This window comes from Schistosoma haematobium, chromosome ZW, assembly GCF_000699445.3.
Source record: "Schistosoma haematobium chromosome ZW, whole genome shotgun sequence".
NCBI lineage: Eukaryota > Metazoa > Platyhelminthes > Trematoda > Strigeidida > Schistosomatidae > Schistosoma > Schistosoma haematobium.
In genome coordinates, this window is record NC_067195.1 from 49,345,950 (window position 1) to 49,361,036 (window position 15,087).

The 15,087-nt window shown below is 38.3% G+C and overlaps 2 protein-coding genes across 3 annotated transcripts in view; one reads left to right on the forward strand and one right to left on the reverse strand.

Annotated features, from left to right (window-relative positions):
* AKD1 (adenylate kinase) overlaps positions 1–3,567 on the forward strand; it is a gene marked incomplete at its 5' end in the record, with an annotated part of 66,095 nt that extends 62,528 nt beyond the window's left edge. The window contains 2 exons of the mRNA XM_012939732.3: positions 1,337–1,554; positions 2,930–3,567. Coding sequence (XP_012795186.2) covers positions 1,337–1,554; positions 2,930–3,144 — 433 coding nt within the window. The 3' untranslated portion in view covers positions 3,145–3,567. The remainder of the gene's footprint in view (positions 1–1,336; positions 1,555–2,929) is intronic.
* Positions 3,568–6,739: 3,172 nt separating this feature from the next.
* LYPLA1_1 (acyl-protein thioesterase) lies at positions 6,740–11,567 on the reverse strand. Of its 2 annotated transcripts, XM_051211635.1 has the most exons (8): positions 11,021–11,567; positions 10,152–10,183; positions 10,050–10,115; positions 9,965–10,012; positions 9,856–9,926; positions 9,628–9,812; positions 9,429–9,596; positions 6,740–9,385 (listed from the first exon to the last, which is right to left on the reverse strand). In XM_051211635.1, exons 1-8 carry the CDS (start codon positions 11,114–11,116, stop codon positions 9,332–9,334), a joined length of 720 nt encoding a protein of 239 aa, XP_051071720.1. In that variant the 5' UTR covers positions 11,117–11,567; the 3' UTR covers positions 6,740–9,331. The 2 variants fall into 2 exon arrangements, with proteins under 2 accessions (XP_051071720.1, XP_051071721.1); XM_051211636.1 differs by having other exon boundaries at positions 9,064–9,385; positions 9,856–10,012; positions 10,050–10,183.
* Positions 11,568–15,087: the final 3,520 nt, after the last annotated feature.

The following is a 15,087-nucleotide window of genomic DNA, read 5'->3' on the forward strand; positions in this document are numbered from 1 at the left end:
ACAGATATCTCTTGATTGTCTGAAGTCAGCTATTTTACAGGCTAGTGGTACACTCATAAAACTTGGCTTCTCAGTTTTATCATGAAGTTTTACTGTTTGATAGTCTATTGGAGAGAAAATTAATTAGTGGGATATTGTGAATATTTAATGATGCTATCCAATTAAAATTGCTGAAAACATAATCAACTAGTTAAAGACAAAGTAGGGTCTAAAACGAATTTGTGTCAATCCATTCTACTTCACTTCAATTCAACTCAATCAATGTAACAGTTAACGAAATGAGAAATGGTTATATTTTAAGATAGCATCTGGTGATTCCGAATTACTAATAATTGGCGAATTCTTCAGATACGAGACAGGATGTACGCGAACTGGACAGACCGGACGACTAATACAAAGTACACCGAGCAATAGAAGAGATAGAAGTCAAAAACTCAGTGAAAAGATTGATATTCGAAGTTAGGACTGTAGCAGAACAACTTTTTATATATCGACAATTATGGCCATACAGTAACAAAAATCAGCAAACTAAAAGCGAGAATAATCAATCAACAAAGGTTAGTGGGGAGATATGAGCTAAAAAAAAGTTATCATTGACCTTTTATACGTCAGAAATACCATTTAATAAGATGGACTAAACACTTCCTAGCGTGAACAGAGGGGTGAAAATAGGTGTCAGTTCAAGTTTAAACTAAATGTAAGAAGCATAGTTCCAAAGGACTGACTACGTAAGATCAACAAATCCCAAATATAGAGTGGTCCTAAGCTCAAAATCTAAAGATAAATAATTAATGCGAATACACTACTGTGACCGATTTTAAGCTAATCTACCGTGAATTTACAAATAACTTTTTTGTTTTGACCACACTTGATAGTAATTAGCAGAAATTTGAGAAATGATGTATAACTCGTTGAGCTTTTTTATTTAAGCGTTTTGATCTTGAAAATTATTTGCCTTTACAACATATATGAGGCTAAGTTACACGAGTGGCCTACCACTTGTAAGTGCGTACTATAGAACACATTCTGCTTCTGCTTAGGATTAACTTTCAATTATATAAACACTATTCGATATAATCGTTCTTCATACTGTATTTGTTTATTTACTTTGGGAAACAAGCAAAATCGACCAAACGGTAAGTGTTCATGTTGAATGAGGAATCTGTTATAGGTTTAAGTGTATGATCTTCATTATCAGTCGGTGTTCGATATCCCTTGGGTAATCAATAGTTATGCTCATCTACTGACACCAATTATCTCAGAGACTAACAATTTTTTTAATTCTGCCGAATATCGTTGGAAATATTCATCTTTTAAATAATTTTTATTTATACAGAAAACCTATTCTTTTTGCTAATCTACAACTGCCCCACAAATTGCCACCAGTTGCAAACCCTATCACAGTGAAATCATTACCATTGCCTGGTTTTCTTGAACAAACATTATCTGTAGCCCTTCTTAGGGCATTATCTTCTATTAGTCAAGAAAGGCCAAAGTTTCCATTCATTACAATTAAACGATCAGCACTGATTTATATGGGATTACATTTAAAAGGTAAACAATAAAATATTAAAATATTAGTGAATATTGAATTGTAAGACATGCTAAAAATTGATCGATTGAAAGAGTTAATTTTGTTAGTAGTAATATTTATTAAAGCTATTAATCATTAGATTTGATCAAGATATGTTCTGAGCAAAGATACATCTTTAAACGAAGAATGCACAATATCAAGAAATTTAAAACTTAGACACAACTTCATTAATAAAAACGGTCCTTCCACAATCAAATAAATTCATTAGATTTCAAATTTTTTCATCAAGTGCAAATAGTCTAGAATTACAAGAAGTAGTATAATTAGGGGCCAATGTCTGACACACTTTAGTTAGTGGATTTAAAAAGAATTTTTTCTTTGGAATAGAGCCGAAAATAATAATAACTACAAATGATTACATAATTGATGAAAATAATTAAAAAAACGAAATTAAATTGCTCTGTGAGTATTAATGAGATTACATAAGAGAACAATTATATGGTTACAATCATATTCCCTACAGTGAGTTTCTCCAATCTGTTGAGAAACATATGTCTGTCAAACATAAAGCGAAACAAGGTTTATAATGAATTACCGTGTCGTGAATTTAAAACTCATTCTGAAGAACAATATCAACAAGAGATTGATACACAAACGCAATTCGAAAACCTGTACTACCAAATCACTGACTTAAAAGCCATAGATAAGGATAGAAAAGGTTTATTTAACTCATTTCACATTGATACAAAGAATTTGGGTGGTAAAACAGCCAGTAAAATAATTTGTCTATGTACCTTACCGAATATTGATCCGATATTCGAAAATTTAACTAATCAGAATAACTAGGTATTAACTGACAGCTTCCCGTTTAAAAGTAATAAAAAATGAAAAGTTGTACGAGAACCAGTTTTCTGAAACATTGTATTAACATATGATAGACTAATAATAAAATATATTAACGAAGGAAAATATAATTTGAAAAGTATATCAAACGAGGCAAATATGAGTTATTACCATTACGCAGCTTCCAAAACTTTCGACAATGAAACTAGGCTACTTTAATTAATCTAAAGGGAGAAATTTTAGCTCCTTGACGCAATTCTAGTGCTTTCCTTGTAGTAAAAATGAGAGGAATCTACCAGATGAATAACGTTGTTGTATTGATTTGATTCCGATGTTGCATAATGCATGAGAGTAGAACTGAGAACGAATAGTGATGTAAGAACTTATTCACTCATTTAGTTACTAAGACTAGGTATACAACCTTATGGATAAAACTTTTAATAGTTCAAGAAATACTGAAATAGTCAACACCTTAACATCTGTAGGTATTTATCTCTTTAGTAGTGTACAGAATTCTATTTCATTCTGTGTATTTTTTTGTCTTAAAAACAGCTTATAATCCACGATTTCCGATAAACGAACAAAAGAAAAATCAACAAAAGTTGGCTAATTATGTGAATGCTTGTCACCTAATACCATGGTTGGCTAAATCTATGCCAATTCAATTTCTTTCGGCCAACAAACGTTCAGTGGAATTCAATACAAAACTAGATCACTTCCTTGGCCTTGAAAAGCATAAAGATCTCCCTGAAACATGGATTCATTAGACTACTAATAAATACACATGAATCGTATAACCTAATAAATAGTTCACTAAAATGTGCAAGTCTATGTAAACGGAATTACAAGCTGAAATCTAATAATCTATAAATTCATACATATTCCCAAATTTTGATGAGTGGAATTGTTTCCAACCAGCGAAGAATTAAGCGTGTAATGGTTATGGCAACTACTTTCCGTTGTGCATTATTTCCGATACTCATTAAAACAAACTATCCTACTTTGAATCGTGGAAATTAAAGAGCTTAGCAGTCATTTGACGGTATGATCATTTCAGACTATTTCTATTTGGTTATAGCCTAATCGTAGCTGCTACATTGAAGTGGGTGTCGAGCTTGCCTATCGTGACGATTCAGTTGACCTATATTGACTGGAACACATGTTACTTTAGGTTCTACCATGTCACCCAGGTAGGTTGGAGAACGGTAACGCTGGAATCAGTAATTTGAGGCACGAGGGAAAAGTCGTACTGCTGACTGTAGAGAGGTATTACAACAGCAGTAAGATGTTTCCCCCAGACAACCAACATCTGCAGTGATGCTTCCTTCTCACAACAGAAAGAAGTGGTCATAAAGGATCGATTCTGAAAGTATCACACCTCACATCACCCCACCAGATCACTGTCCCTGGGGGTAAGGCCTTTGGAATTGAGGAGATAAAATATTGAAGACGTCCCATAAGAAGGGTGTGAGTGATCGGACTCAAGCAGTTGTCCCTTGGGCTATTGTGATCATGCTCCCAGGTCGCTAGGGCTGTCACTGGTTCAGCTTCTTCTTCATGGCATGGGCAACTGGTAAGTGACAACTGCCCTCATATCTTTATCAGCACCCGAGATTATCTTGTTGACGATCAAATCCCTCAGTCACCTATTAACAATTCTTCCGACCCCATGACTAACCGTTCTTGTTTATCTCTTTCACCACGAGCCACCAATGTTAATCATTTGAGTTCATGAAATGTTATTACTGGTCGCCTGAAACCACGCTCTAATCTACATGTTGGGACTTTGAGTGCCCGAACCTTTTGTCAGACAGGACATCAAGCTTCCCTAGTTTGGACTCCAGAATCTTGCGCCTTCGATATATACTGAGTCTCCCAAACGCACATATAAGATCCAAGTACGGTCATTCATTTGACCTCACCTTGTTAATATAAAGAGCTGGCACGATTCACCCTCGGAGTATCTGGAAATCCCACTGCTACTTTCCGCGGCCTCTTTGGTGTAGGTATGGAATAATGTTCTGAAGCACAACAGGCTCCCCTAGAACGGATTCCAATAGACAGTCGCTAGTTCGCTTTTCGAATAAACGGGACAGTAATAACTCGAAAAGATTGGGACACAAGCCGTTTCCATTTCGTTGTCTGCTTACGCCCTCACTGATTGCAGCTCGGGTGAAGTTAAAATGAATTTTATAGGAAGCTATCCTAATTCCTTCAAAAGAATACTCTCTGATGTAGTAATATCGGCAGGTGATTTTACTGCTCAAGTAAGTAAACTAAACCAAACCGAGAGGAACTAAGGCGGATCACAGAACATATTATGGCGACCGTGTGTTGCAGCTATGCTATTTCCGGCAAACACTAACTTTAAAAGATAGGGAGAAATATCATCTGACGTGGCGATCTCCACAATAGACTCGTCGATGGACTCGAATAGATCACGTTGCCATTACCAACCGTTGAACGGGTTCAAATGAAGACAGTCGCATATGTTTAGACTCGGATCATGCTCTAGTTGGAGCACGTATTTGTCCGTGTCTTTCTAGACGTAGGAAAGCTAAAGCAAGAAAACTTTTTAGAGTCCAACTTAATGATGACAAGGTTCAGAATATATATCAGGAACTAGAGAAGGAGCTAGTCAACCATGAAATTGATACCCAACCCGAGGTAGCTTGGTATGATGTTCAAAAAACTGTGGAAACAGCAGTAATATCTACTGGTAACTCAAACTAAAAGGTTAGGGAAAGTCAGTGAATTTCGACGGCATCTACAGAAGAGATAGATGCAATCAGTCAGCCACAACGTAGGACCAGGCACATATATACATCAGTCCAAATTGCCATACCTTTTTAGCACAACAATATGAACACCAAATTCATAGTAGTTAATTCAATAGTAGTAATGTATAAAAGAAATATTGCATATAATGATATGATACAAGGAGAAAGAATTAGTTCGCAGAAAGAAAGGTAAAGCAATTTTAATCTCACGGTTTGATGGAAGACAGAGAGTGTATGCACCTACGCCATTGTGATCGGTTCTGAGCCATGTCACCCAGAGTCTCCAACCATTGGTTACGATAGTCACGCGGACCCCAACAAAGTCTGCATCTCCCAACATGGCTCAGACTAGAAGTTAGTGACTTCAAGCACTGATGCCACATTTTGGTTTGGCCGACCCTAACTTTCTTCCAACCATCTCCAACACCGGTTAGAATTGCACGTCGTGGTAATCGGTGTTCAGGCATACGCAACACGTGACCCAACCATCTCAGTCGATGAAGATTCACAACCTCACCAACTGATTTACCATCGTTCCCTAATACCCTGGGTCTAAGCTCACTATTACTTACCCGGTGATCCTAGCAGACGCCAGCAATATTTCTGAGGCATTTGTGGTCAAATACTAGTAGCTTACGAGTGTCTTCTACACTTAATGACCATGTTTCGCTGCCGTAAATTAAAACAGAACGAACTGCCGCGCAGTATACTCGTCCTTTTATTGATAGACGGATATCTCGCCTTCGCCATAGGTGACGTAAGTTAACAAAAGCCAAGCGAGCTTTTTGAATCCGTGCAGATTTCGTCAGACACCAACCCATTAGGGCTGATCAGACTTCCAAGATAAGTGACGTTGTCAACGGGTTCGACTACTTCACTCCCTATTCTTACTTCAGGTGTTAACGCAGACCAGTCCTGAAGCAACAAATTGCATTTAGAGGGAGAGAAACGGATCCCAAACATTCTGGCATCGTTCCTCAGTGTTACCAAAAGATTCTGCATTTTATCAGCGTCTCCACCAAACAGGACTATATCATCTGCGTATTCTAATTCAATAAGTAGACCTACTGATAGGAGATCAATGCCCGAGAATTCAGTAGACGAGAATGTTATTTCCATCAATAGGTCGATGATGAAGTTAAACAAAAATGGAGAAAGTGGACAGCCTTGACGGACACCACTTGAGGTTGCAAATGCTACTTTAAAGGAAAAAAAGACCACCATTGTCGGACGCCGATAAACATGCCTGTGTTCTAGAACCTGACGAATGGTGAGTATGCGGTCGATGAAGCCAGCCTGATTTTCTCGTGTTTGCAGTTCACGAGTCTTAAGCGTCCGATAATTATTGAGGCTAGTATTTTAGATGCTGTTAGTCAACCTAATCCCTCTATGGCTACCACATGATCATTCTGACCAATCAGATGGAATTACGTCCAACTCCCAGATTTTAGCTAAAATATTAGCCAACCTAATTGTTAAAATTGGAACACCATACTTAGAGACCTCTGGAGACAATCCATTTGGACTAGCTGCTCTTTCTCGTTTTAGATTAGCTGCATCCTTCTAAACTTCAGCTAGAGTCGGGGGACCTACTTCAGTGTTACATTCTCACTGTCCGGAAATGGTGGGTACTTGTAGAGTAGCTGAAGGCCAGTTGAACTGCTCCTTAAAGTGTTCCGCCCATCGTCCAGAACGTCTAGACCGGAAGCAGATAATAGTGTCGTCCTTTTCCAAGATCGTCTCACACTTGACTTCTTAATCTCAGTTTCTTTTATTAGTCCGAAGAGCTGTCTTGTGTTACTTACAGCCGCCGCATTTTCCATCTTTTGCTTTCGTTGCCCACTACTGCTCACGGTCGTTCCTTAGACCTTCGCTTAACTTAGATCTGATTCGTTTTCGCTCTTCGTGTTCACAGCCTGATGGGATGAGTTTACAAGAACCTATCAGTGCAATAGACTTAGAAGAAATCCATTGGTTTTTTTGTGACTCTTTGGGTTAAATCACTAATAGATGTCACTGCTGTTTCCACAGCTGCTTGTATATCCTCTCAAGCAACATCTTGGTCAGCTGCTTAAGTCTGACCTCACTTGTTGCTGGAACCTATTTTTGGTTTTCTCGTTACTCTAATGGGTCTTCTTAATATGGCTTTTCGGCGCCCAGTGAGGTGCAAGCAAATGCGTGCCCATATTAGAGCATGGTCACAGTCCAAGCAGGTATTCCAGAATGAGCGACAGTCTTCTATCGAGCCTCTCCAACGATGACTGATAGTAATATGGCTTATTTGAGTCCATCGATGGTTTGGTGAGGGGGTCGCCATGTTAGACGATGTCTCTCCTTATGCTTGGAATTAGTGGTCGCTAAAAATAAATGATTATCTGAGAACAGTTGCAACAGACGATCACCATTACCTATTCGCTGCCCCAGAATGCCAAAATCCCTACCTAAATGTCTTTCTGTTTGGTTTAAGCTACCTAATTCGGCATTAAGGTTACCTGTTACGAGTATTATGTCTGAACGTTTAGTTTTCCGAAGTTCAGAAATCTTTCTGTAAAAGTCTTCTTTCACTTCATCCGAGCTGCAGACACTGGGAGCGTAGACAGAAACGACAGCAGCAAATAGGCGACTGTTAACGGGGATCCACTCTAATAGTGCTTGTTTTGTACTCGCGCCTAGTGCTATGCCTACATCTGCCAGTCCACGAAAACTAGGCATCGGGTCGCCAGGTACATGGAGGGTGTATCTCATCGATCCTCAGTTTTGGTGAGGTGGAGTCAAGTGAGTGACCACAATAGGATTCTGTATGTGTTTCTGAGACACAGCATACATCAATGGTACAAGATTCTAGGGTTTTGACCAAAGAGGCCTGTTGGCCCATTTGACACAGGGTGCGTACGTTGAAGGCTCCAATGTGTAGTTTGTAGCGAGGTTTCAGTAGACCTAGGACAGTTTTTCGCGCATTAAAATCGTTGGCTATGGTGACACTTGAGGGGGAAGCAGAAAGAGGAAGTTTAGCGTTGAAAGTCGATGTAGGAGGAATAATAGGAATTGAAGAGGGAGGTTGATTATGAATACAGTGGCCTTGAGTACTGTTAGAGGTATGAGGGCGGTTATCACTTCCCGGTTGCCCACACCGTGGAAGGGTTCTTCTGGAGGTACCTGAAAAGGAAATTGGATTGGAGGTGGTCCTAGTGACCTGAGAGCGTGACCGCAGTGCCCAAGGGATAACTGCTTGAGGTCGGTCACACACGACTTTTTTATGGGTAATTTTTGTGTTAGCTCCGCTAATTCCTTAAAACCTAGCAATTAAACCCGTCGTTGATCAGTAACTTGTATTGGAAATTCCTCATAACTATTTACTAAAAAGTCAGTGCTCGGAAACTAAGTACAACTTTAAAGGGAAATTTTTACGTACATAGATTTTTACCAATAACTAGCTAGAATGATAATTTCTGTTGTTTAACCTGCTGCTAAATAGTCGATAATTTACGGCAGTCGGTGGTCAGTATGTATCAATAAGAAACCCACTACATAAATATCAGCAAATCCAATAAGAACTTCTTGATTGGCTTAGGAAAAACCTGAGTTATTGTTTACAGTTTCAATGTTCGAAAACTGGCTTCTGCCTTTCACCTCTGTGGAGAGAGTTCGGACTTGTAAATAAGATAAATGAAATCTTGACACGTCGGATATACTTAGTATGAGAGGAACTTAAATAGAAACCCCCTAATGTTGGACACACTCCATTCAGAACATGATCAGCTCAGAAATGCACAACTAACAAATGCAACACAACCTAATTGGACCACAAGGTATGAATTTATGTTACAAACTTATAGGACAACACATCGTTATAATCGAAAAACATGGGACTCGTAGACACGAAAATTGGCAATAGCTACTAAAAACTTAGCATTAAAAGTTATATTTTAGTGAATTAAAGAAAGTATGTAAGACATACATAAATGATACCTAGTAACGGTATTTTTATAACAGAGCTGTAAACATTAAGAGTATGAAAAACCCATGTAATGGGGTCATAAAACACATATCAAACATGTGCCAGGAAATAGTACATTGGAAGTGAAGGAGGAAATTTCAGAACTGGGACTCATTCTTCAAAAACATATATATCATTTAGGCAACGACGAACTAGTAACACCTAACACACACAAATTTATTGTGTACCAGGTATGTTTTTTGACAAGAATGTTCGGAGATCTCTCATTTCCTGAAATGCAATTCGGTAAAAATAATCACTACTACCAGTTTACCTTTTCACATGACGAGTGAGATAATTGAGGATAACAGTTGAGTTCACATTTGGATAACTGGAAAGTTTTTAGAAGCTCATGAGTTGACTTTCCCATGGCAAAAGGAATTGTATAATCCTCCAATCCATGACACTGGAAAACTGGGACGTCCTTGGGCATAGTCAAGAGCTAAGCAATAATAATTTGTAAAAAAACATACTGTAGGTGAGGACATAAATTTTGTATGGAGTGGAAGCCAACAACTGAAAGCAACAACCCCACCATACCGTAAAGTGCTCGTTAGTGCATTATAGAGGGCCACTGAACCACCTTGTGAAAAACCTCCGATAACTATATTCTCGATGGGGACTCCGGATTTTATTTCTGCTTCAACGAATTTTCCTACTTTATTTAAAATATAATAAGAGCAAAAATAAATGGAATGTACATTCGAGTGATGCCTCCTTTATTCCTGCTTCATCTTGTTTAGCGTTTTCACTTAGAGCATATATGTCATACCTTGTCATCAAATAATCGAAAAACAAACCACAACAAACCATGCTGGCATGCACATCCCTCCATTGAGTGTGACTGGTATTGAATTCCTGTACGAAATATACAAATCAAGCAATACAAACTTACGCATGAGGGCATATAATCTTGAAGTAGTCCGGAACATATTCCTTTAAAGTGTCCGACCAACCATGCCTTATCGAGTCAACCCTTTAAATTAGGGAAACTTACCCTGTGTCACCCAATCCATGTAAGAAAATCAACTGAAAAATATATAAGTCAATAAGTATGATAAGTGGTATTTGATGCAAAGTACAATAGGGAAGAGATCATATGTGACGAGAAACTTCGCAGTGCAGTTATGTTCTTGCTACCGTTCTTTCACTGTACCCGGAAAGCTTTACTATTTACTGCTTACGCAGTAAAATAGTTCCTTTGGTTTCCACAATATTTTTGATGAAACCTTGAAACTCACTGTAGTCAGCTACTAAAGTACGTACAGCCTTCTAAGTTGTACATGAAGCAAAAATCTTTCAAGTTAGATTATGAGTCCCCGTCATTCAAAAACTATTTTGTACACCTTGAATAGCTTCTGAACACATCTGGTATTGCATTACTTAATCTTCCACCTTATAAGTGAAAGGTCGTAATAAAACGATATGGACTGACGTAACAGTTGGGAGTGAAATGTTTAAGTTTACTGGTTCCTTTATTAGCGGAACTGCACTGCCTTACGCGAGTTTCAGGTTAGTGCGATTCAAGAGTGGATGCAATAATCCATCAAACTGAATTACAAGATGTCCGGATTTCGATCAAAGAGTGTACTGCAGGGCTGCTTACTGCAAAATTTTGTAACTAAAATGCGGGTTGAGGAGGAAAGACAAAAGTTACAGAAACTACTATCCTCGAATCATTCGTTGAGACAAAAATCTAATGAGGAAGTTCGACCTAGGTTATATAGACAATTTCCTAGCCTTTGAAATAGAATCGTTAAAACATGAGTGGACTGTGGATGTTTCTCATCAACTGAAAAGGGAATCTTATTACATGATTTTGTTATATATGATGAAGAGTCAATAACATATGGCAACATAACTTACTGTAGCAGAATGTTTTGAGCGAGAAGCTATGACAGCAGCAGGTAATAGTTTATTAGCCATATCTATCTCTGTGATACAACTAATACTACTTCCCATAAAACATTAGCACGGAACAGGTCAAACTGACACACTTGACTCAACCGCCTCTACTATTTACGTAATAAAACACTGGTTTCGACCTTTGTAGGTTTTATTGATTGTTTTGTCTGATTTCGAAATATCAAGTATCATTGTGAATAACATAAACTGTTCATTGCTTCCAGCTTGGAGATAAATCCAACTCCTGTAAATTTTACAAATACTCATATACCCGGTTGGAGAGAAAATTAATCAATGAGTGTGCCGTATACAGTACTCCCAGTTCTTTTTCCACTAGTTTGTTGGGTAAGCGTAGTTTACACACTAAAAGACAGGTTGAGCAACAAAATATTTCTTTCTTATCAAGATTGTAGACTAATATAGATGTTTTAAAATGAGTAGAAAGTCTATACCAATAAGACGGTGGTGAGACAATTTTCAAACATAATAATCAGCCTGATACGTAGCGCTTCAAATTTGAAATAGAATAATACCCATGGCCCGCTAATTAATGCAAGCATTCACATCTAAATAATATTGGGAATTCAAAATGGATATAAATGTATCTTTTACTATCTGTGAAAATGATGATAAGTAATTATTAGGCGGTGAAAGTGAAGATTACACTATAAAATTACTGAACAGGCCAAGTATGATGGGAATTAAAAATTACAGTGCTAACGAAATCGAGGGCTGGAAATTTTCTTTTCAGTGATTTCATTTCAAACATCTAAATTTATATATAAGCGTAATGATGCCACAGGTATTCAGTTCAAAAGTCTTCAAACGTCACAAATTTGTAACCAAAGGATATTAATTCAGTCAAATCAGAAGTCAGAAACGAAGGGGCTCGAAGATGTATTTGAAAAGCTATCGATATGTCGAGAGGCGTTTGGTCTAAGCTGGCTAGTTGTTGCAAAAGATGAGTAGCACGGTGTGCTCACTCGTGATTGGGTGCGGATGCGTGACCAAGAGCCTTCAATTTTGGTTTGTCCAACAAAGTGAATCAGGCCAGCGATAATCTCAAAGACGTATTAAAACATCCAGTTTGCAGAATTGTTTGCCGCTACAGCCGCCTCTAATGAAAATAAAAAACACAAACGTACTGAAATGTGGTGGTTAATATGGAAATTCTTATAGAAAGTACCCTCTTATGTGGAGCATTTGACCACTAAATGAATAGAAAAATAGCCGAACGTGCTAGATTTATATACACAAGACAACTACCATCCTTCTTAGTGACTAGATCACAGCGGAAAAGCTCATAGGTGTATATATGGAGGTATGAACGTGTTACATCGGAGGACAAATAACTTTCCGTTATCAAAACGAGTGAAGAATTACTTAAAAGTAATGGGATGTGTAGATGAGGCATCTTATCTTGTACAGGTCGAGCATTGATTAACATTAATATCAATTACGGTAAGTATTTGTCTGGTAGAAGGATGTGATTTAAACGTAGTCGATATTTGTTTTGTTGTGAGAAGACAAAGAATTAGGAGTACCGGCTCCATATACATGTTCGTTTGACATATTATCAATATGGCTGGTGGGAGAAAGATGGTCGGAGGGTAGTTTGACGAAGGAAGTATGTTTAGGAATGACGGACAGAGTAGAGTTGGTTGAATGGATATGTAGTGTATTTCGGAAGTGGTCAGGAGGTTTAGTTAAGGGGCTTTTAGGACTAGGGACAGTCATCGCTGAAGTGAAAAATGTGTCACTCCCCATCAGGTCGGAGCAAATAGAGGATGGTCTCAAAATAGTAGGATTACCGCCTTCGAGATTTGGGGACTCCATAGCAGCACTGTCAAGTGGGAGAGATATAAAAAGGATGAGGTGGTGTATACATCGAATTAGATGGATCAAAGATTTCTGTAAGGTGGCTTGACTTTGATAGTATCTAGAATCACTATATGGGTTCTCAAGTAGGCCAACGTTTTGGCTCCTATGTGTGCGGTGTGCAATTTTAGTCTGGTTATGGCTAATTGGGAAGGTTATGTCTTTCAGGTTGGAAATGGGGAATTGCCTGAAATTGTTGTCAAGAGAGGTGTTCGTGTTGCCTATGATTGCGTACTGGTTCCTAGAGCTTATAGGCTTCACACTCTAAGACTTGCTGGTGTCATGTGTAGCTGTGGTTTTAGTCGGATGTAGTCTGACGTTGAGATGAATGGGCACTGTTAGTCCATTATGTTTGCTGCACAGCATTTTATTGCTGTAGACAGGTGCATATTGTGGGTTAAGGGCGCTAGAGTACTTATGGGTTTCTACAGAGGGTTTAGCATTATTTCGTATTGCGGTGACCGGATTACTATAATCCTTGGAGCAATTGCTAGGAGGATCATTTTTCGGCTCTTGGGGTTTTTATCGAAGCTGCTAAGTCAATGCTGGGGAATTATAGAGGCATAAATGGATTGAGATTGGGGAATAGTTGAATGTTTGGGCTTAGAATGAATGGATAAGGCTGCTTTATGTGCAATCTTGTTCTTAAGATGAGTGGCAGCATGCAACGTGCCTTCGTTTTTGAAAGGGGTAGGAATGGTGTTTTAGGGTTTGTGCAGTGACCAACGTTGTATTTGTTTCTAGTACGTGGGTTTTGTTCATTGGTTTGCAGTTAACTGAAGATCCGTCAACGAATAAAAGTCCTATCATGGATGATTCTAATCTTTTTAAATGTTGGAAAATTACTCAGTAACGACTGATCATCAAGGTGAATAGTTTCTGTGATACTGCCAAACTGAAGGAGAATGGGACAGGAAGCTTTAGTCTGTAATTTACATAATCTACTTGTGACACACCAAGTTTGCGACAATTCACACTCTTGTGGTGGAGTATTTTTAACAAACTTTAGGTCCGCACTGTCAGGTATATCACGCATAATGGTATTCTGCATACACTGTAGTCTTTTCAATGCTTCAGGTGATATATGGTCGATTACTTTTTCAGTGTTTTTTGCAATTTCGAGGTTAGGATTTTCCGGAATACTTATTAGATATTTCTACCGTTGTAAGTCTTGAATAGTTTGCGTGAGGCTAAGTTCCATTTGATTGCTCTTAGAAATACCATTGGCGGTTTGTATCAAAATTGATAGGGTCGACATGGTTTCATACAGACTTGTTGCAAGTGTCTACCGGCTGGTCGCCTTGCGCATACTTAGTTGAGGGATGGAGCATATGTCTGGGTAAGTAAACTATATACAAAATGTTGTGATTTCTCTTATTACGACCCAGCTATTCCTATTGACAAGTCCCCAAATCAGAACACGGTTGAGCAGGCAAGAAATTATATCCCAAATTACAGAGGTAGATGGAAGTAAGAAGCACAATAAGAAAAACGTTTGTATATATTCACAGTTTTTGCATGAGAGGATTCTAGAGTCCTCTCCAAATATCGACTTGCGTTAATTAGATACGAAACAGCCGATCAGCGCGCACCAACACGGTCGTGCACGGAACATGCTTTATTCCAGTCTATATCTCGCCAACGCAACATGTGACCAGGTGATGTCGATTCAAAATGTTTGTGGCTACACTAATTTATATGTACAAGCAAGATGCGAAATAGTGACGTGTCATACTTAAGTACGTTTTGCACGTCTAGCGTAGCTGTAGGAAGGCCAGAGTACGATACAGACTGTTCAGTGTGTTTATAATGCCTCATGTTATTCGCTTTAGTGGTGAGTTTAGATCTTTTGCAGACGCTATAGGCATCAAGAGATACTGTAGGTTTTTTTTTGATTGCCTGGGCGTAATTTCAATTAGTAGAAGACCTGTCAGAAATAAAGTACTTTTTGCTAATAAATATTGTGAAGTAGAGGGAAGAACTAATAGGAAAACAAAATAAAACCACGTTTAAAGGGCTATAACCTTCAAAGTCCGCGCGTTAAAACAGAACCAATACAAGCTTTGCTAGCCACATCTTACTACTAATATATATGATGGTCGAACAGTTACTTTATGGTATTGATACTTATTACTGACTATACTCTATCT